We start from the raw sequence: 22,949 nt of genomic DNA on the forward strand, positions 1-22,949 counted from the left end.
CATCTCCACTAACTGCCAGCTCCACAAGGCAGCTCAATTCTGCTCAACCCAAGGGATCATCTTCCACCCACCCCGGTCACCCTTCTGCTCTAATTCCTTGTTCAAATGCACATTCCTCTGTGCAGCTACAACCAGGGGCTTTGTCTGTTTCTGTCCCTTGAGGTTAAGTGCACTTCAGATGTGTAATAGGTGCTGAGGCTGCTGAGTCTCTGGGCAGATTGGGGGGTGACCCGGTTACCTGGCTGTACACAGTGATCTCTCCTCCCACAAGCAATGAACCAGGCTCTGCCTGATGTTCTCTCTGTTCTACCTCTTTTAATCTGCACAGCCACTGTGTGGGAAGTCCTCTCATTGTCCATCTCTACTGATCTCAGGTGGACAGTGAACTTGCCCAGGTTATGTGGTTGATAAGTGGTGGAGCTGGGGATCTGCACCCTGATCATAGGAGTCCAGGCCATGGAAAGGCAGGTGTGGGGCCCCAGGCCCACCATGAGGGCCCACATACTCTGCACGCCCATCGGAAACAACGGTCCTGGTGCAGCTGTCTCTAGCACTGCGTTGACCCTTCTTCTGACCCTTCAGCAAGCAAGAACATTGGAGCTCGCACTAGAGCAGGATAAAGAGAAAGGTTCACCCACATAACTGACTTTCCCTGTGCCTTCCCCCAAACAGAAACATCTACTGTCTTTAAAAGGAATACCCACCCCCTAAACCCTAATGCAGAGGATCTTCCCTGCCTGCAGTCCCGCTTACCCTCTGGCTTTGCCTCAGTGGACTCTAAAATCTCCTTCTGGACCAGGAAAATGGGGCATGGTGTTTCATGTCTGAGGCAGGCAAATTGACCTGCATGTATGCCAACTTTAGCCTAAAAAAGGGGCAGAGCAGGGGCTGCCAGGTAAGCTGCAGGTACTAACACAACCAGGTGCCTAGGATGAGAGACAGAGCGTGGGGGGAGTCACGTGTATAACAGAGCTGGATGCCTGGCCTCACTCAATGCTGTGCACCCGAAGCACCCTCCTTTGGCTCTTGGACCCAGATGATGGCCTCAGCCCACTTCCAACCCCACTGTGGTTATCCTTGTACTGGAAGGCCTGAGCCCAACAGAGATTGTGTGAGTCTGGTCTTCTTACTGACACTCTTCTCTCCAAGGTCATGGACACAGCATACTCCATCATCCATGCACATGAGCAACAGGACTGAGCTTGAGACAGCTTTGTGAACATGTTGCTCGCCTCACCTCCTCTTCTGGTCCCCAGTTATGGGTGCCAGAGGAGGTAGATGTAGGGAGGGCAGGTGGAGTGAGATGGGGCTATGGAGGGGATGAGTATCTCAGGGACTAACCCAACCCCTCTGATTCCAGGGAGGCTGGGACCCTATCCACAGCTTTCTGACTCATTTGCTTCTTCGGGGGAAACCCCCAGACATAAGCGTTCCCATGGGAACTGAAAGGTGTGTGGGCTCCAGTGTTCTGCCTGTCCTTGCCCAGCACAGCCTCCAGACTCCCACTCTGTGCTGAGGCCTAGCACAGTGGTATTTGAGTCGACAGAGGAGCCTGTGAGCCCAAGACCACTCAGAGTTTTAGTTGGTCCTGTGGTTCATATTTGTGTTGTAATATGGGAGGAGCACCCGTATCCAGAGGCAGCCATGAGGGCATCACTTCTCATGCACTCTGGACATGACTACTTAAGATGTCTAGAGAGATGATCTGAAACTCAGTTTATAATTTAGCCCCAGGGATTGTGTCTGTTTTATTCTTTAAATTTAGTGTCTAGGAAAATGCCTGCATGTACTGGGTACTTTATATTGCTGAATGAGTGAATGTCAACCATAACCATCCCAGGTATCTGGGTGGACCTTGAGCTCCTCTGCCTGCTCCCAGAAATTCCTAATCTGTCCACACCAAGGACTAGGTCCAGAACAAGCTGGATGCAAACACAAAGCTTCTTTGCAAATAGGAAATCAGAGTGATTTTCATATGCTTTTCCAAACTCACAAAGACCACAGACCGGTGCTGGATGAGGCAGAGAGTTTCTTCACTGGGGAGAGAGAAATATATATGTGAAGACACACAGCATGGCCAGCAGCCTTCTCTTCAGAGCCAGCCACCAGGCAAGCATCTACCGTGACTTGCTACAGTAACACTAGGAGGTTCATACTTTTATCCACCTACTTGTGAGAAGAGCAAAGTGAATCTCAGAGAGGTGCGGTGACATTCCAAAGACACACAGATAAATGTGGGGCACTCCCCACCATGCTGTGGCTGGGCCAGCCCTCGCCTATGAAACTGATCATGTAGGACCTGCTGGGCAGTAGTGAAGGCCTGATCGGAGCACAGGAACAGCGTGGTGTAGGTGATGTTTCTACCTGGGAAAGCTGGTACCAGGGACTCTCTCTGATTCTTCCTTGTGCCTGTTTTGAGGGGCAGCATTATTCAGGCATCATCTGGGGACAGGGTTGTCTCTTTTCACACCGTGTAGACAAGGAAGGACATATACACAATGGCAACACCATAAATCACCAGTAGGATAAGGATCTGGAGTTTAGACCAGAAACTCCTAGTATCTCAGGAACTGGTGCAAGAGGAGGAGCTGAGTGCCCACCCCGAAAAAGGTTCTATGTTTAAAAGTACAATTTAAGTGGAGGTGGGTAATAGACCGTTGACGCCTTCAAGGCATTCTATTATCTGAGGAACACCAGCACCTCCCTGTTTTAACTGCATCATCCCAGTTAGTCATCAGTAAACACCATTGTAGACTTGAGAAAATAGAGGGTTAGGAATTACAAACAAGTACTCAAGATCATGCAGGTCAAACAGGGAACTGCCCAAAGCACGGGCTGCATGACATTCCCTCTAAGGTGCCTGAGGCTTGGTCTGCTCTTGATGTGGAACTGAAGGCCCTGGAAAACCACATTCCTCAGAGGACCCCAGGCACTTGCCAGATTCATGTTTGGGTTCTAGGCCAACTCTGATCACCTGTAAGTCTTGGGATTTGAGACTCCTCTGCACCTGTTCTCACTGAAGACCAGAATTTGATGTTGTTGGCGGCCTGCCCCTTGCCTCGAAACGTGGAAGAGTTGAACCCATTGACAAGCTCCACAAAGATCTCTGGGTGGAACTCTGCAAAGAACTGTCTGGTAGGTGGGCCAGGATTGATCAGGAGCCTACCTGAACATTGCCACAGGGAGAGTCCCCATGAGAATTTCTGTTCCTCAGTTCAGGAACAGAGAGGCATCTGTCAAGTCCCCCAGCCAGGGGGGAGAGCAGATGAAAGCTCTACGGATCAGGTTTAACATGTGCGCAGATGATCTTGGTCTCGAGCTCTCACCTCTCATCCTGCCAGCCACGAACTGGGGTTTGGGCATGACAGACACCCCAGGCTTCCGACACTTGACAACACGCTCCTGCCCAGGAAGGACGTACCCCTCATCCCCTGGCCCCACCACCCCCTTCACACACAAACAATGCTGGGCTGCCCTCTGTTACCTTTTGGTGCCTCCTGCCAAATGGCCAGAGGTATCGGTGATGAGGGCTGAGCAATGTCCACAGCAACCAAAAAGTCCCTCAGCCCAGAGCCTCTGAAAAGTGGGGAACAACAGGAGAATAGATTGTTCTCTTGAGAGTGTCCAGTCGAGTGAGCTCTTGGGGGGCTCTCCCTATAATGTGGTTTCCTTGTTACCAGTGTTTAAGTTCTGTTGGGGCCACTCACCAAGGAAGTGAGGTCACTTATTCAAGATTTTATTACCTGGGATCCTCCCTTCAGTCAAATCTACCCAAATCCGCTTCTATGCTGTTAACTGCTCCACCCCCCCATGTCATCCTCTTTTTTGTACACGATGAGGTGACACAACCCTGGCCACAGCTGTCTGGAAATGTAACTAGGGTCCTAACTTTCAGGAGATAGAGCTGAAATCACTCCCTTTTCTCACCAGTTCTGTGTCCTGGAAAACACCCTGCTCCTCTCTGCTGTTCCTCAGTCTTCCAACCTGCACAGTGGAGATCAGGCTAGAATGTCCTTTCTAGGAGCATCACCATGTGCATTGAGATAATATCTATAACAGCTGTGGCTAGTGTCACGTGTGTCTAAGGCACAAAGGAGAGACTGGAAAATTACAAGAAGGGGTGGGACACAGCATAAAATAACTCAAAAGACATCTGAGTTTCAGGAAGGTGATATTGGAACTGTCACTTCCTCTCTTGGCCTCATTTTTAGGTCAGCGGCATGAGGGGGTTGAAATTAATGGAAATTCACACGTTGTCACCCTTTGGAGTAAAACTGTTCAGTTGTTTCCTGTTGTAATTTGAATGAGACCCAAGTGACTCAAATTGGCCTGTGTGGTGGACAGGCTCCACATGGCACCCAGTGACCCCACCTTTCCTATACATAGCCCTGTGTAACTACTAAGCGGTTAGCAAATACCCCAATCAGTAGATTTTAGCCGAAGTGATGGAATGTCATGTGTACGCTTTAATTTCAAAAATCGCTCACCTTCCTTTTATTCACTCTTTAATTTTCCACTTCCCTTTCTCTTATCCCTGAATTGAGGAATCAAACACAGATGTTTTGAGCTGTCATATAAAGAGCCCCACAAAGGAGAGAATCGAGGCATTGCCCAAGTCAACACACAGAAAGAAACTCAAACTCCAAATCCAACCTGCATCCTGAACCCTGTGAGTAAAGTTGGGACCAAATTCTCTGTCACTTGAGTCTCAGTTGAGGCTGCAATCCCAGCCTGTGAGACACCTTGATGCAGAGGAGTCCATTAAGCTCTGCCCGTATTTATTACCCACAAAAATTGCGAGCTATTAAATATATGTAATTTTAAATGCAAGGTTTGGAGTAAATGTTGTTAGAAAGAAACAGATACCTAACAGTCTAGCAGACCCCAGGATATGGCCCTGACTTCCTGACTCCCCCTAACCCCCACAGTTTTTTCTCCAGTTCTACTCATCACTTTCTAACATCTCTGACCCACTCATCTCTGCACACAGGTGCCTGCAACAGTGGTGACTTCTCCCTGACATGTTGCTCCCAGATGTGTGAGGGTTGGTTCGCTGTTGTCATTCTGGTCCCCGTAACTGTCACTCCAGTGAGGCCTCTGAGACCCTCCTACCCAGGCACTCCCCAAACCTCCCTCAGAGCACAGTCTTTATTTCCAGTCTCACACTTGCTCTTTTCTTTCATATGTCTTGCTCTTGTACTTTTGGCCATCTCTGCTCCAGGCTGTGAGCTCCTGGAAACTAGGGAACTCTTGGTCATTTTGTGCCCCACACAAGGGCACCTGGCAGAGAAGGAGTGCATGGTGCATAGTTGCTGAAGGAATATGTGTGACTGTCATGGCGCCCTCCTCCCTTTTAAGCAGCTGGACTGTGGAGGTGAATGCTACTGACAAGAGTTTAAAGTTGTATGTGTAACAGGGGGGACCACAAAGCCCTCTATGTGGCCCTCAGTGGGCATCAGTGATGCAAAAGCCTGTCTGCTCCTAGGTGACCAGCACTACAACTGTGGTCCTGGGCCTGCATACCCCTCAAAAACTGGTACCTTTATTTGGGTGTCCTCAACACAGAAGCTCTTCAGAGTCACAGGGGCATAGAGTAGAACATACAGGCTCCAGGGCAGCGCAGTGAAAGTGGCCCCAGAAGCTTCCTTTTCCCCACCGTTTTGTCCATCACTGTGGTGTCTCTTTGCTTGTGAGGGATGACCTCAGCCAAAACAATGATATCCCCACTTCCAAATGAGGACAACGAGGTCCCAACTAAGACTGGTCTTCTTCCTAGAACCCTGTCTCTGGGTCTGAGGCTCTGCCCGCTTGTGCTCACAAAGCCTCGTTTCCCCAGCTAATCCCTCCTCTGCGGGACCTCCGTGAAGTGGAAAGCATTTTGCCAAACTCTCAGAACACAGTGGTCAGTGGTGGAGAACCAAGCTTCTCAGCAGTCTTTCCAAGCATGCAGAACACTTGCAATCTGCCACGGCACTCACACAATTTGTAGGGAAAGAAAGCCCTTCTCCCCTGCAGCACTGTCTACACTGGGGCATGGAGTGTGTGCTCAGCCTGGGTCTAGAAGATCAGAATGGTAAGACCCGAGGCCCTGTCCGCTGGAGAACACTACGGAGATGGCCCACGCCCAGGCAGGACTATGGGAACTTGGAGAATCCCCCTCATTCTTTCGACCTCTGGACACACTGCCAGGGAGGTGGACGCCCTTGCTCCATGGCAGAGCTGTCTCCAACATTTTCTTGCTCTCCTCAACACTTACATATTGTTTTCTCTTCCTTAACCAACTTTGCATCATCCCCAGCTGTTAACCCTATTTCTATTTGTACATACATGTGTCTGCATGGAGATGCGGAGAGAGTAATGGCCCAAACTGCGCCGGTTTGGCAGGAATTCACCAGGATCTTAAGGACTCTTATTTCAAAACCAAACATGATGGGAGGAACTGAGTACTGGCTTAGGGAGCTGGATTCCTCACTTTTATTCTGACCTCTGCTCACATATGGTGTCCTAGACAAGTCCCTGCCTCTTTCTGGGCGTCAGTTTTCAAATTATATAAAGAGGGCTTCGATGCAGAGATGCATAGGCATGTGCACAGCCAGAAAGGTTCTCAGGCTCCAGCAACAGTAGATGGGTTGTTGGCGTGAGTGAGCTCAGGCAGGCACAGGTACACAGGCCTCCTAACTTGGGCAGATGCAGGCGGACATGTAGCAGGACTGACCAGGATACGTGTCGATGTCCTAGCACAAGCAAGAGACAGGGCGCCTGTACCCCACTTCCCTGCACCAACATGACCACTGGAAGAAGGGCTCTCCTCAAAGGTGAGCTCTGTCTGATGCCCCCACCTGCTTTGTCTAAAAGGTCCACATTCTCTGGAGCCGTAAGGACGAAGATCATTCACAGTGGAGTGGTTCCCAGCAAGTAAATTGGGGATGGAAGTGATATTTTCTTTGTAGAGGCTCTGGCCCTGGAAACACGCTCCCTGATTTGCCATACATTTTCCCTTTACAACTGAGTGGAATAAACCCAAGGAACATACCCGTAGTTGAAAGCACATGTTGTTGTTGAACAATCCACAAATCGAAGGTTGCTGGGTCCCTGAATCTCTTACTGGAAGAAAATCAACAAGCAGAATCATTTGCTATTTCAAAGCCTTTGTTGAGCTGTTATATGATGTGAGTGTAAGTTTATGAAAGGTTCAAACAACTGATATTTTCATGTATGTCTGCTAAGCAGCTAACTTTAAAGTCTGTAACAAAAGTATGTTCTGAAGACATTTTTTCAAGAAAAATTACATTCCAAAGTCTGAAAACAGAAAATCTCACATGAAGTTCTGAAAGGATAAGTTTTAAAATGTAATTCATGAGTTTGTTTATTTAAGAAACTGATTATGAATTTTGTAAATAATTTTGGATATTAGAAATGTGTATCTTAAATACATTATCATTTTTTTCCCTGATATTTTATATTTAACGTATTTTACATTACTTTCTTGTGCATAAAAATATAATTGAATAAAGGTGGTCATAAGTAGAATGTTTTTTCTTGTTTCCTTAATTTTTGAGAGGATTTGCTAAATGAGGGAAAACACAGTTTGATTCCCTCCCTGACAAGCTCCAAGGTATGTCAGCTGTATTCCACTGCTTCAGATAGCTAACGATTTCTTGGAATTAACTGTGGACTCCTATTCTCAAATGAGGAAAAGTCCATAGATTTTCTACTCTCATCTTCTGTTTCAGTTATTTGTGTTTGTGATCAACTCTGTATATTACTATAGAGAATTTTATTCCAAGCAGAGCAGCTGTCCTCTGTGTCTAACAGGTTGAAGATCCAGTGGAGAATCTGATGGTGGAAATTGGTGGCTCTTTTCTAGGGACCTGAAATAGATACTGTCATTGTGGCATAGAATAGAGGTTATTATCATTTTTGGGGGGATGACCTAAAAACCAGATGGCATGGCTCCAAAGAGTGGGGCACACCCCAGGCAAGAGAGCGGGCATGGCTGGATCAGAGCATCACCAGTGCCATCAGCACAGAGGCTGGGGCACTGAGATTTTGAGTAACTTAGCATCCTGGCTGGGAGGGGCCCCATGTTCTCCAGTGAGTTCGAGCATCCTACACTTCCCCCAAGGGTCTGCAGGGGGGGCACGAAGCCACTATGTCACAGGCGATAGGGCGCATGCGCAACTGCAACCGCACTTGATGGGCGGTCTTCCCTGAGGACGGAGTGGAGGCGCCATGGCGGTTGCGGGCCAGCGTGTGGGGCTGGCTGGTCTGCGGGAGGAAGACGTTTCCCGCCCGCGCCCCGGCCGGTGCAAAGGGGCTGTGCTCTCTCCTCGAGGTTCCGCGTCTTCCTTTCCGGCCGCCCCGCACGGTGTATCCCCACCTTCTCAGGTAACGTTCGATGTCGCTTGTTGTCCCTCGGATCCGGTCTCCGAGGGGCCGGCGGCGTGGAGGCTGTTCCCGGCGGGGCGTCTGTTCCGGACGCGGGGCGGTTGGCGGGAGGAGCTCCGCCCGAGTCGGAGCGCGGGAAGCGCGTGTCCTCGTGGGAGGCGCGGCTGGGCCCCAGACCCTCGGGCCGCGGGGAAGGAGCTGGGGCGCGGCCGACCGGGAGAGTTCACCGTCGCGGAGTGACTCTGCTGCGTTTCCTCAGACGCTCCCGGAAGGTTGTAAAAATGTCCCTTTTTTTTAGTGGCCAAGAGAAATGTTTCCGCCCCTTGTCCTCAACCGCACGGAATTATCCACTTATTCCTTTGTTCAAAGACCTTAACTAACAGACTATACACGGATGATGTGCAGGTAACGTGGATCTAGTTGAAAACGTATTGAAAGACTAAAAAAACAGGGCTTCTCTGGTGGCGCAGTGGTTGAGACTCTGCCTGCCGATGCAGGGGACACGTGTTCGTGCCCCGGTCCGGGAAGATCCCACGTGCCGCGGAGCGGCTGGGCCCGTGAGCCATGGCCCTGAGCCTGCGCGTCCGGAGCCTGTGCTCCGCAAATGGAGAGGCCACAAACGTGAGAGGCCCGCATAGCGCAAAAAAAAAAAAAAAAAAGTAAAAAAGAACAGTGTAGTAAAACACACTATGTTAAGTTTTATAGTTTAAACATGTCAGAATCAGAATTTATTGTACTTTTACTTTTCCGTCTTAAAGGAATAAAATTATTTGGAGCGTATTGTCAGCTATGGATCGGCACTTGCTGTCTACCTCGACAAGGATTAAATCAGGTGCTGGTGCAGCTGCTGCAGCCGCTGACCTTCAACACCCCCTGAACGGAGTTCAGGGTGGAGAGCGGAAATGACGTGCTCTGTGCTCGGGGGAATCTGGCAGGACAGCTCTTCAGAGAGTTAGATACTTTCAGGAGCTGATTTTATGAGCCCAGTTCTTGTATCTCCTCGTGTCTAGAGAAGCATTGAAATCCTTCATGGTGACGTCAGTAGCCGGAGCCTGCATGAGACGAGCAGAAACCTTCTGCAAAAATTATATATGCTCGATTGCGTGTACTCCCCCTTCACCAAAATTACATATACACTGACCTTCCCCATGCTTCTTTGGAACAGTTTCTTGGAGCTATCTGAGATTCTGTCTCCCAGGATATAGTCTTTATTTTTCCCCCAATAAAACTTAACTCACAACTTTCATGTTGTGCTATTTTCTTTACGTCACCAATATTTATTATTTATTTATTTTTACCAATAATTCTTTTTTAAATTTATTTAATTTATTTGATTTTTGACTTCATTGGGTCTTCGTTGTTGCATGGGCTTTCTCTAGTTGTGGCGAGCGGGGGCTACTCTTTGTTGTGGCGTGCGGCTTCTCATTGCGGTGGCTTCTCTTGTTGCAGAGCACGGACTCTAGGTGCGTGGGCTTCAGTAGTTGTGACTCGCAGGCTGTAGAGCGCAGGCTCAGTAGTTGTGGCTCACAGGCATAGTTGTTCCGCTGTATGTGGGATCTACCCGGACCCGGGCTCAAACCCGTGTCCTCTGCATTGGGGGGTGGGTTCTTAACCACTGCACCACCAGGGAAGCCCCACAATGAGCAATATTTAAGATGTAGTTCTTAGCTTTTTTCTCATTTTCAAGTCAAAATATTGCTGTGTTTGAAATTTTCTCATAATACAGTGACAGTCTTAAATATTTATACACATAAGCTCATTGAAAAATCTTCTGCAATATTCCAATGTGACTCATATTATTAAAAATCATAATATTCATGTCAATACCAAAGTTTTATAAGAATGTAATTTAAAAAATCGTGAATCACTTTTAGAAGTTCCAGGCACAGTGACGATTTTAAAATACCAACCATTGCATACTTCATAAGACCATTTAAGATGAAATATATTAAAACTTAAAACTTCAACAGAATACTTAAAAGGTAAGACAAGGGCTGCTTTTTGTAAATTAAATAGATTCATAGCAAAAAATTTTCTGCTAATAGAGAATATGAAGGTTTTTAGCTTAATGTATAGCTCCATTCAAAAGGTGAAATTAGGATATCTATAATCTCCTTATTACTTATTTTAAGCCTCTTTCCCATAAGAATTGATATTTCTATCTGTAGAATCTTCGTAGCTTATTCATTTTGGTTTATTTTCTACAACAGAAAGAGTATTCCTATGTCTTGTTAAAGTTTTTATTCTCCTAACCTAGTTCAAGGTTACTTTCTAACATTGGTTGTAAACAAGGAGAGAGACCTTATAATAAGCATGCGATTTTTCCTATAGTCAAGATGTTTTTCTTGGACGACTTTCTTTACAATCTCCACTTTGGTCACAATATTATCCCATTGTGACAACTGCATAAAAATTTGTAATCTATTTATACCTAGATGCTTCTTATTTCACCACAGTGCATTTGTTAATATGATTTTACATTAAATATTAATATAACATAGTTGATTTTATTCATACATGCTAACATGTTTTATATAGGTGCACACATGTATGAATATTTGCTACATGCCATTCATTTGCATAGAATGATAGCTGATTGTATCTGATCTTTCTGACTGACAATTGGATAGACTTATGTGTGTTTAAAGTACTACTTAGAACAGACATTAAAATATCACATCGCCTCATTATACAGTATTTTAAAGGTCATATTTTAAATTGTGGGAGCAGAAATTTTGTCCATTATGGTTAAGAAATGATCAGGTCACAATTTTGGCATCGTCACGCTCAGTGGAGGAACATGGCTTCTACGTCTTCGTACATGTGCCACAGTTACACCTGTATAATATCTGTGAGCATGAGCAATTTTATGTCAGCATTACCTTTTCCCAATATACTCATAATTACCTGAGGTATATCATATCTAGTTTCTCCTTTTACTTCAGTACAATCAATAAAGCTTTCTTTTGCAGTGATGGCATTTTTTCTTTTTTCACATGAAGGTACCTTGTCATCTGACATATTTGTACATGATGAGCTACTGCTCTTGTACAAAGCAAAGAACTTTCATTTCATATTTTCATCTGTATTCCAGATCTAACCTGATTTCTTAGGAGCATTATATACTTTTTTAAACTGTACTAAACACATAAGAACAGATCACTTTTTATCTTTACCTACCTCATGAGCTAAATGGATATAGACATTATAATAACATGTAAGTCTGACAAGATTGGGAAGCATTCCAGGCTTTGAGCTTCAAGTAATGTTATGGAATCTTCTAAGAGGTGATTTATTTCTGGCACATTGTATGGCAACATCTACAATCACTTGCAATTTGTGTGCCATTTGGGCTTTCTGATACTGTCACTTTCAGCTATCCCCTAGGAAGGGAGTTTCAATTTTTTTTTTTCTTTTTGCGGTACGCGGGCCTCTCACGTTTGTGGCCTCTCCCGTTGCGGAGTACAGCCTCCGGAAGAGCATGCTCAGCGGCCATGGCTCTCGGGTCCAGCCGCTCCGTGGCATGTGGGATCCTCCCGGACCGGGGCACGAACACGTGTCCCCTGCATCGGCAGGCAGACTCTCAACCACTGCGCCACCAGGGAAGCCCTGAATATTTTAAAAAACACTTCTGATTAGAAAATATCAGGATGAAACATTGAATTTTTGTGGTCACAACTCAGTTCTCATTATTCTAATGTAATATTTGAGTTGGCACATAATTTGATTTTGTTCCATTAGTAGGAAATGTAAGCATGGAAACAAAATTTTTTAAAAGCATTCTTGGAATAAATGAACCAGTCACAATGAATTATTAGTTATTTTCTTTTTATTTTATAAATGGGCTGTTTGAATATGTTCAGCCATGAAGTGACATGTAGACTCACTTCTGAGTCCTGACAGACATCTCTGGTGAGTGACTTCTTAGAAAGTGACTCAGGATAGAGCCATACCAGTAAAATGACTGCAGCCAAAAGAAAAAAAAACAAAAACTCCCAAATAACATAATATATAATAAATGATTATACACATATGCATTCTTAATTTAACATAAAATATGTAAAATTGGTGTTATTGGAAATTTTCTACTATCATGGGTAATTTACTTCTCTCTGTTATAAATTCTATTTAACAAGATGAAACAGTACAACTAGGTGACAGGGGAAATTAATAGTAATTACTGGTAGGACAATTTAAAAATAATATGTGTTAGAAAAAAATAAAAATTTGTTTAATACATTTTCATTTTAAAATTTTTTCAGATTTATAGAAAATTTGCAAGAATAGTGCAGGATTTCACAAATAGCCCAGACTCAGTTTCCTCTCTTATTACAGTTTCATGTCATTAGGGTACATTTTTACAGTTAATGAACTAGTGTTGACACCTGATTATTAACTATAACCCACACTTTTTTCAAATTTTCTTAGACTTACCTTTTTCTCTTCTAGGATTGCATTCAGGATATCTCATCCTCATTCCATTTAGCTGCCATTTCTCTTTAGGACACTGTTAGTTGTTATAGTTTCTGAGACATTTCTTGTTTTTGATGACCTTGACAGTCTCGAATTGGGATTTACCTGCTGTTTCCCTCGTGATTAGCCTGGGGTTATGTGTTTCACTTCGTATCAAGGGCACATGCTCTGCAGATGACTTACTACTGTTGATGTTGCCCTTGATCACCTGGCTGAGGTGGAGTTTGTCAAGTTCCTCACTGTAACATCAAACTTTTCTCCCTTCCATTCAGTGTGTACCGTTTAGAAGGATGTCACTGCGTGCAGGACACATTTAGGGAGTTGGGAAGTTATGCTCCACCTTTCTGATAATTAAACATCTGTATCTATTATTTGGGATTTTGCCTGAGCGATTCCTACACTCCCATATTTATGTATCTGTTTTTTCCAGAAAAAATAACCAGTAAGTTTATGAAATGATGCTCCATCTCAGAAGGATCAGAGAGATGCTGGGTCCAAACATCTGTGCCTTGAATACTGTCCAGCACATAGTCTTGCTCAGTAAATACCTGTGAATAAGACTTAAAAGATATGAGGGAGGGCATACATAGTGTGCATAGGTGGCAAAAGCAGATTCCAGGCAGAGGGGAGAGCAAGGTAAAATGCTGTAAAGAAGGAACATGGCTGGCATGTTTGAGGAAAGTTGGGAATGCTGGGTGGTTGAAGTTAAGTGAGCAAGGGATAGAGCCCTTGGTGTTGTCAACAGATTGTCGGCCATTTAAAGGACATTGGCTTTTACTCTGTGTGAAATAAAGGACCAGTGATTGGTTGTAAGCAGAGGAGGGCTATCATCTGACTTACTCTGGCTGCTGTCCTACCAAATGACTGAAGGGGCAAAAGCAGAATTGGGGCGCCAATTAGGAGACTGCTGTAGTAACCAAGGTGGGAGCTCAGGCACGTTGTTAGCCCTGGTGATGGGGACCAGTGGTCAGATTTTCCTTGTGGTTTTGCAGGTAGAACTGGGGCCAGCTACATGGATATGACACAAGGTTCTTCACTCAGAAACGCTCATGCTTGGTTTCATGCTCTTGTGTCCATCTTGAAATTCTTATTTTTTTTTCTCCTCTAGACTTATTGAGACATAATTGATATACAGCACTGTGTAAGTTTAAGATGTACAGTGTGGTGATTTGATACAGATATATAATGTGAAATGATTACCGCAATAAGGATTCTTCCATAAACTCACATCATTAACTTTTTTGTGTGGTAAAATTTTTGAGATCTACTCCCTTAGTAACTTTCAAATATATAATACAGCGTTGTTAGCTATGGCCACCATAATGTATGTTAAAGTTCCCAGAACTTACTCATCTTAAAACTGAAAGTTTATACTCTTTGATGCAACGTATGATTTGTAGATATTGTCTCCTAATCTGTATGTAGACTATATATATATATGTATGTATATATATATATATATATATATATATATATATAAAGCTTTTTAGTTTGATATAATCCCATCTGTTGGTTTTTACTTTTCTGGCTTATGCTTTTGGGATCATATCCTCAAATTATTGCCCAAACCAGTGTTAAGTAGATTCTTCTTTATGTTTTCTTTTGGAGTTTTATAGTATCTGGTCTTATGTTTCAGTCTTCAAATTAATATTTGTGAGTGGTAGAAGATAGGTGTCCAGTTTCATTTTTCTGTATGTGGTTTTCCAGTTTTGCCAACAGAATTTGGTGAAGACACTATCCTTTCCCCATTCAAAATTGCATTAAAATGAATAAATATTTAGAAATAAACTTAACGAAGGAAATGAAAAATTTGTCCTTTGAAAACTACAAGACTTTGATCAAAACAAATTGAAGAAGACAAAACAAATGGAAAGATATACAGTACTGTGTTCTGTGATCAGAAGAATTATTGTTGTTAAAATGTCCGTACTACCCAAAGGCATCTATAGGTTCAATGCAATCTCTATCAGAATTCCAACAGCATCGTTTACAGATATAGAGAAATCAATTTTAAAATTTTGTACGTGACCACAGGAGACCGCAAATAACCAGAGCAATCCTGAGAAGAAAAAATTGGGAGTCATCACACTTCCTGATTTAAAATTATATTACAGGGTCTTCCCTGGTGGTGCAGTGGTTAGGAATCCGCCTGCCAATACAGGGGACACAATTTCAAGCCCTGGTCTGGGAGGATCCCACATACCACGGAGCAACTAAGCCAGTGCACCACAATTACTGAGACTGTGCTCTAGACACCACGAACCACAACTACTTAACCCACGTGCCACAACTACTGAAGCCCGCGTGCCTAGACCCCATGCTCTGCAACAAGAGAAGCCACCACAATGAGAAGCCCGTACACCACACTGAAGAGTAGTCCCCACTCGCTGAAACTAGAGAAAGCCTGCGCGAAACAGCAAAGGCCCAGCACAACCAAAAATAAGTGAATAAATAAATAAATTTATTTTAAACAAAAAGAAACAATATTAAAATCCTGTAGTTACACGACACTATGATATTGGCACTAAAATACACACATAGACTAAAGGAACAGAATAGAGAGCCCAGAAGTAAACCCCAGTGTATAAGTAACTAATATTTGAGATGGGAATAAATCACACTCACTGGGCAGGATAGTCTCTTCAACAAATGGTACTGGAACAACTGGATACTACTTATAATTTTGGGGGTAACCTCCATACTCTTTTTCATAGTGGCTGTATTAATTTACATCTCTAGCAACAATGCACAAGGATTTTCTTTTCTCCATGTTCTTTCAAACACTTGTAATCTCTTGTGTTTTGGCTGTAGCCATTCTAACAGGAGTGAGATGATCTCGTGATTTTGATTTTCATTTCCCTGATGATTAAAGACATTGAACACTTTTTCATATATCTGTTGGACATTTGTATGTCTTCTTTGGAAAATACATCTATTCAGATCCTTTCTACATTTTTAACCAGTTGTTTTTTGTTTTGTTTTGCTTTTGTGTGTGGTTTTATTTTTTTCTATACAGAAGGTTTTTTAGGTTTTCTTAGTCCCAGTTTATTTTTGCTTTTGCTTTGTTGCCTGTCCTTTGGGGTCATAACCAGAAAATCACTATTCCCAAGACCAAGGTCAAGGAGATTTTCCCCAGGATTTTTTTAGGTGTTTTATGGTTTCAAGTCATACATGTTTGTCTTTAATCTCTTTTGAGTTAATTTTTGTGAGTAGTGTGAGATAGGGGTCCAATTGAATTCTTTTACATTCATTAGACTGTACCAGTTTACATTTCCACCAAATATGCACACAAGTTGCGTTTTCTTCACATTCTCACAAACATTTGTTTTTTCTTCTCATTTTTAGAATAGCCATTCTAACAGGTGTGAGCTGATGTATCATTGTGGTTTTGATGATTATTGATGTTGAGCATCTGTTCATGTACCTGTTGGCCATCTGTATGTCTTTTTTGGGGAAAAATGTCTTTCAAGTCCTTTAGCCCATTTTTTATTTAATTTTTGACTGCTATTATTTTATGTTACTTCTTTATATTTTGAATATTAGCCCCTTATCAAAAAAATGGTTTGCACATATGTTCTCCAGTTCTATAGATGCTTTTTAGTTTGCTGATTGTTCATTTTGCTATGCAAAGATTTTCGTTTGTTTGCTGTTCCACTTTTTTTTCTTTTTTTTTTTTTTTTTTTTTTTTTGCTTTTGTGGCTCTCACATTTGGTATTATATCCGAAAAATATTTGCCAAAACTATATTGAGGAACTTGTTCTTTATGCTTTCTTCAAGTAGTTTTACAGCTTTAGGTCTTATATTTAAGCCTTCAGTCCACTTTGAGTTAATTTTTGTGAGTGGTACAAGAAAGGGATCCAATTGTATTCTTCTGTAGGTTGTTATCCAGTTTTTTTCCAGCACCATTTATCGAAGAGACTGTATTTCCCCTACTGCATCTCCTTGGCTCCCTTGTCAAATATTTGTTAACAGTAAATGACTAGTTTTATTTCAGTGCTCTTGATTCTGTTTCATTGGATTAAGTCTCTATTTTTTGCCAGAATCTATTGTTTTGATTACTATAGCTTTGTAATAAAGTTTGAAGTTAGGAATTGTGATGCCATTAGATTTGTTCTTCTTTGACCAGGTTGATTTGGCTATTAGTGGTGTTTTGTGGTTCCATACAAATTTTAGGGTTGTTTTCTCTTTCTGTGAAAAAATCATTGGAATATTGACAGAGATTGCACTGAATTTATAGACAGCTTTGGGTAGTATAGATATTTTTACAATATTCTTCTGTTTCATAACCATGGAAATGTTCTTCATTTATTTGTAGCTTCAGTTTTTTCATCAGTGTTTTGTCATTTTCAGTGTATGGATATTTTATCTACTTGCTTTAATTTATTCCTAAATGTTTTATTTATTTCTGATGCCATTTTAAATATGATTGCTTTTTACATTTCTTTTTCAAATTGTTGTTAGTATATAGAAGTACAATTGCTCTTCACATGTTGATTTTGTATCTTGCAACTTGACTGAATTTGTCTATAATTAGTAATACATTTGTTTGGAATCTTTGGGATTTTCTCTATATAAGATTATATTAAATGCAAACAGAAATAGCTTTACTTCATCCTTTTCAATTTGTATTTCTTTTATTTATTTTTCTTGCCTAATTGCTCTGGCTATGAATTCCAGTATTATGCCAAAAAGGAGTGGTGAGAGTGCACAAAACTTATTTTGTTTATATTTTTAGCAGAAAACCTTTCAAACTTTCACCATTGATTTTAATGTCTGCTGTGAATTTGTTCAATATGACTTTTATTGTGCTGAGGTACATTCTACGTATAGCAATTTGTTGAGTATTTTTTATCATGGAAGGTTCTTTAATTATTTCACATTCTCTTTCTGTATCTATTGAGATAACCATATGATTTTCATATTTCATTCTCTTAATGTGGTGCATCACATGTTTGAATTACATAGGTTGAATTACCCCTGCATTCTAGGGATAAATTCCACTTGATCATGGTGTATGATCCTTTCAATATACTGTTGAATTTTGTTTGCTAGTATTTCACTGAGAATTTTTGCATCTATATTAGTAATACTTGACAATTGTTTTTTTTTTTTCTTGTAATGTTCTTATCTAGCTTTGGTATCAGGATAATGCTGGACTCATCAAATGAGTTTGGGAATGTACCTCAAAGTTTTTTTAGAAAACTTTGACATGGAGTTGTTTTAATTCGATTTAAATGTTTGGTTGAATTTCCCAATGGAAATTGGAAATTTTCCATCTGGTCCTAGCTTGGTTTTTTTTTGTTTTTTGTTTTTTTTTTTTTTTGTAAATCTTTTATTACTGATACAATCTTTTCACTCATCATTGGTCTGTTTGGTTTGTCTATTTCCTCATGATTCAGTTTTGGTAGTTTTTATGTTGCTAGGAATTCATTTCTTCTAGGGTATCAAACTTGATGGTATATATGTGTTGATGGTCACCTCTCATGAGCTGTTGTATTTTTGTTGCATCAGTTGTAATGTCTCCTTTTTCATTTCTGATTTTATTTGAGTATTCTCTTTTATTCTTCATTAGTATAGCTAAAAGGTTAATTTTGTTTTCATTTCAAAAACCACCTCTTGCATTGATGTTTTCTATTGTTTGCATGGTCTCTGTTTTATTTCTGTTCTCATATCTCTTATTTCATTGCTCTGCTACTTGTGAGCTTAGTGGTTTTTCCTTTGTCTGCTAGTCCCGTGAGAAGTAAGGTTGTTTACTTGTGATCTTTCTTTTTTCTTATTGTAGGCATTTGTTTCAATAAACTCTCTTATCACTGTTTTTCTTGCAGCCCATAAGTTTTAGCAAGTTGTGTTTCAATTTCCTTTTAAGATTCTTTTTAAATTTCAAAGACATTATTGTAAAGCTGTTGTAATTTTCCCTCCAGTTTTATTGAGATATAATTGAACACAGTACTATTTAAGTTGAAAATGCACATTATAATGATATCACTTCCATATATTGTGAAATTGTTATTGCAGTAAGATTAGTTAACATACGTCGTCTCATATAGATGCAAGAAAAGAAAAATAAGGAAAATATATTTTCCTGTGATGAGAACTCTTAAGATCTACTTGCTTAACAATGTTCAAATATACCATATGGCAGTGTTAACTCTATTCATCATGTTGTATATAATATTCTCAATACTTATTTATCTTATAACTGCAAGTTGGTACTTTTGAACTTCATCAAATTCTGCCTCTTCTCACCTCCCTCCTCTGGTAACCAAAAATCTGACCTTTTTCTATGAGTTTTGTGTGTGTGTGTGTGTGTGTGTGTGTGTGTGTGTTTTTCACATATAAGCTTGGTCTGACTTCTCTCACTTAGTATAACGCCCTCAAGGTCCATCCATATTGTCACCAATGGCGGGATTTCCTTCTTTCTTATGGCTGAATATTACTCCTTTTTCTAAATATATCACAAGGTTTATATCCACTCATCTGTTGATAGACACACGTTTTTTCCATGTCTTGGCTATTGTAAACACTGCTGCTATGAACATGGAGGTGCAGATATCTCTTCAACATAGTGTTTGTAATTCTTTTAATATATTCCCATAGTTTAAAATGCTGGACCATATGGTAGCCCTATTAAATTTTGAGGGTCTTCTCTAGTGTTTTCCATAGAGGCTGAACCAATTTATAAGACAACCAAAAGCACACAAATCATCCATTTTCTCCACATCTTTGCTAGCATTTGCTAGCAGATCTCTTGTCTCTTTGATGAATTCCATTCTAACAGTCCTGAGGTGATATCTCATTGTGGTTTTGATTTAATTTCCCTGATGTGTAGTGACGTTGAACACATTTTCATGTATTTGTTGTACATTCACATATCTTCTTTGGAAAAATGTCTGTTGGGGTCTTTGGCACAGGTTTTAATTGGCTTAATTATTTTGTGCTACTGAGTTCTATGATGTATTTTGGATATCAACTCCTTATTTGTTGTAAGGTTTGCAAATATTATTTTTGATTACATAGGCTCTTTTCATCTTGTTGATTATTTATTTTGCTGTGTAGCAGACTTTTAGTTTGATATAGTTCCACTTGTTAATTTTTTAAATTGTTGCTTGTGCTTAAGGTATCATCAAAAATAATATTAAAGACCTGTGTTAAAAAGATTTTTACTGTTTTCCTCCAGGAAGAAAAGCCTCCCATCTTACAGTTGTCTTTACCTTATCTTATTTCTATTAAATTGTCATGAGTGGTGTTAGACAGGAGTCTAGATTTATTCTTTTGCATATAACTATGCAGTTTTCCAAGCACTGTTTAATGAATAGATTTTCTCTCCACCGAGTGTTCCTGACTGTCTTATCAAATATTAGTTGAACTTATATGCATGGGTTTATATCTGGATTCTCAGTTCTATTCCATTGTTGTGTATGCCTTTCTACATGACAATACCATACTATTTACATTACTATAGCTTTATAATACAGTTTGATATCATGCAATGTGATACCTCCAGGTTTGCTGTTCTTTCTCATAGTCGCATTTCATATACAAGTTCTTTTGTGATTCCTCATACATTTCTCTGTTGATTTTTTCTACTTTAAAAAATGCCATTGGGTTTTGATAGGAATTGCATTATATCCATAGATGGCTTTGGGTGGTATGGACATTTTTAAAATATTAATTCTTCCAATCATGAACAAGGGATAACTTTACGTTTATTTCTGTCTTCTCTAATTTTTTTCATCAGTGTATTGTAGCTTGTATTGTAGATACCTTTCATCTCCTTAGATAAATTTACTCATTATTTTATTAGTTTGGATGCTCTTATAAATAGAATGGTTTTCTTTTTTCAGATCATTGTTCGTATATAGAAATATGACTGATTTTTGAATTTTAAGTTTTTATTCTGCAACTTTACTCATTATGTTGATTAGTTTTAACAGGATTTTGGTGAAGTTTTTCAGAGTTTCTATATATAAAATCATGTTATCTTAAAATAGACACATTTTTACCTCTTAATTTCCAGTTCTGATGCCTTTATTTCTCTTCCTTGACTGATTGCCCTGGCTAGGACTTCCATTTCTATGCTGAATGAGTGGTGAGAGTGGACTCCCTTGTTTTGTTTCTGATATTAGAGAAAAAGTTTCACACTTTCACTCTTGAGTGTGCTTTGAACTGTGACTTGTCATATTTGGCCTTTTAAAAATATTATTTACTTTTGGTTACATTGGGTCTTTGTTGCTGCATGCGGGCTTTCTCTAATTGCAGTAGGTGGGGGCTACTCTTCGTTGTGGTGCGTGGGCTTCTCATTGCAGTGGCTTCTCTTGTTGCAGAGCATGCACTCTAGGCATATGGGCTTCAGTAGTTGTGGCACACAGGCTCAGTATTTGTGGCTCATGGGCTCTAGAGCACAGGCTTAGTAGTTGTGGTGCACAGGCTTAGTTCTCCTTGGCATGTGGGATCTCCCTGGACCAGGGCTTGAACCCATGTCCCCTGCATTTCCTGGCAGATTCTTAACCACTGCGCCACCAGGGAAGTCCCAATATTTAGCCTTTATTATGTTGAGTTACATTCATTTTATACCTAAGTTATTAAATGCTTTTTCTGTGCCTATTGATATTATATTTTCCTTTTGTTCTATTAATATGATGCATCCCATTTATTTGATTTGCTAGTATTTATTCAGAATTTTTAAACCTATATTCATCAGTGTTATTGGCCTGTAATTGGCAGTGTCCATTTCAGATTATTATATCAAAGTAATGCTGGCCTTTTAAAATGAGTTTGGGAGATACTCCTCCTCATTCATTTTTTCTCTTTCTTTTTTGAAGACTTTTCGGATTGGCATTAATGCATTAAATATTTGGTAAAATTTACCAATGAAGCCATTTGATCTTAAGTTTTTCTTCATTTGAAGAGTTTTGATTACTGATTTAATTTCCATACTACTAATTGCTTCATTTAGATTTTCTCTTTCTTCCTAATTCACTTTTGGTAGGTTGTATGTTTCTAAGAATTTTTTCCATTTATCTAGGTTGCCCAGCTTGTTAGCATGTAGTTGTTCAAAGTAACATGTTATCCTTCTTATTGCTGCAGTAGAGTTGTAATGTTTTCTCTTTTATTTATAATTTTGTTGATTTGGGTCTTCTCTCCTTTTCCTTGGTTAGTCTAGCAAAAGGTTCGAAATTTTATCTTTTAATGAACCAACTCTTAGTATCACTAATCTTTTCTGTTGTTTTCCTCTTCTCTATGACATTGATTTCTGCTGTAATCTTTAAAATTTTCTTGCTTTGCTAATTTTGGGCTCAGTTTGTTCTTTTTCCAGGTCCTTGAACAGAAGAGTTAGGTGTTTTATTCGAGATATTTCTTAACTCGTAAGGTAGGCATTTGTTGCAATAAACCTTTCTCTTAACGCTCCTTTTGCTGCATCCCATAGCCTTTAGTATACTGTGTTTCCATTTCACTTTGTCTCAAAATACTGTCTTGTTTCTTCTTAAATTTATTCTTTGATAAATTAGTTGGTCAGGAGAGTGTTGATTAATTTTTTGTATTCATTAGTGTTCCAGTTTTCATCCTGTTATTGATTTCTAGTTTAATAATATGCTCAGACAATATACTTGGTATAATTTAAGTCTTCCTGAGTTTTCTAAGATTTGATATGTGGTCTATCATGTGGTCTTTTCTAGAAAATATTTTTTCTGCACTTGAGAAGACTGTGTATTCAGCATATGTTGGATAGAATGCTCTCTATATGACTCTTAGGATCATTTGGCCTTTAGTGTTGTTCACATCAACTGATTTTTTTTAATTGAAATATAGTTGAGTTACAATGTTGTATTAATTTTTGCTGTATAGCAAAGTGTCTCAGTTATACACATATATACATCTGTTTTATATTCTTGTCCATTATGGTTGATCTCAGGATATTGAATATCCTGTTCCCTGTGCTATACAGTAGGACATTGTTTTTTATCCATTCTATATGCAATAGTTTGCAGCTACTATCCCCAAACTCTCAGTCCATCCTTCCCCAACCCCCTCCCGCTTGGTAACCACAAGTCTGTTCTCCATCTCTGTGAGTCTGTTTTGTTTCGTAG

General features: G+C 40.6%; 1 protein-coding gene across 9 annotated transcripts in view; it reads left to right on the top strand.

Moving 5' to 3' along the window:
* Window positions 1-8,140: 8,140 nt before the first annotated feature.
* LOC132514313 (uncharacterized) overlaps window positions 8,141-22,949 on the top strand; it is a 40,924-nt gene continuing 26,115 nt past the window's right edge. For 3 of the 9 annotated variants that reach the window (XR_009538739.1, XR_009538740.1, XM_060138927.1), the window contains exon 1: window positions 8,169-8,388. Coding sequence is in view for 5 of the 9 variants with exons in the window: in XM_060138927.1 (XP_059994910.1) it covers window positions 8,233-8,388 (156 nt within the window). In the remaining 4 variants the exon portion in view is untranslated. Of the gene's footprint in view, window positions 8,389-8,686; window positions 8,794-9,146; window positions 9,629-22,949 lie in introns of those variants that run through there. The other 6 variants (XM_060138929.1, XM_060138932.1, XM_060138928.1 and 3 more) reach the window with 4 other exon arrangements.

The sequence above is a fragment of the Lagenorhynchus albirostris genome, unplaced genomic scaffold, assembly GCF_949774975.1.
Source record: "Lagenorhynchus albirostris unplaced genomic scaffold, mLagAlb1.1 scaffold_241, whole genome shotgun sequence".
Taxonomy (NCBI): domain Eukaryota; kingdom Metazoa; phylum Chordata; class Mammalia; order Artiodactyla; family Delphinidae; genus Lagenorhynchus; species Lagenorhynchus albirostris.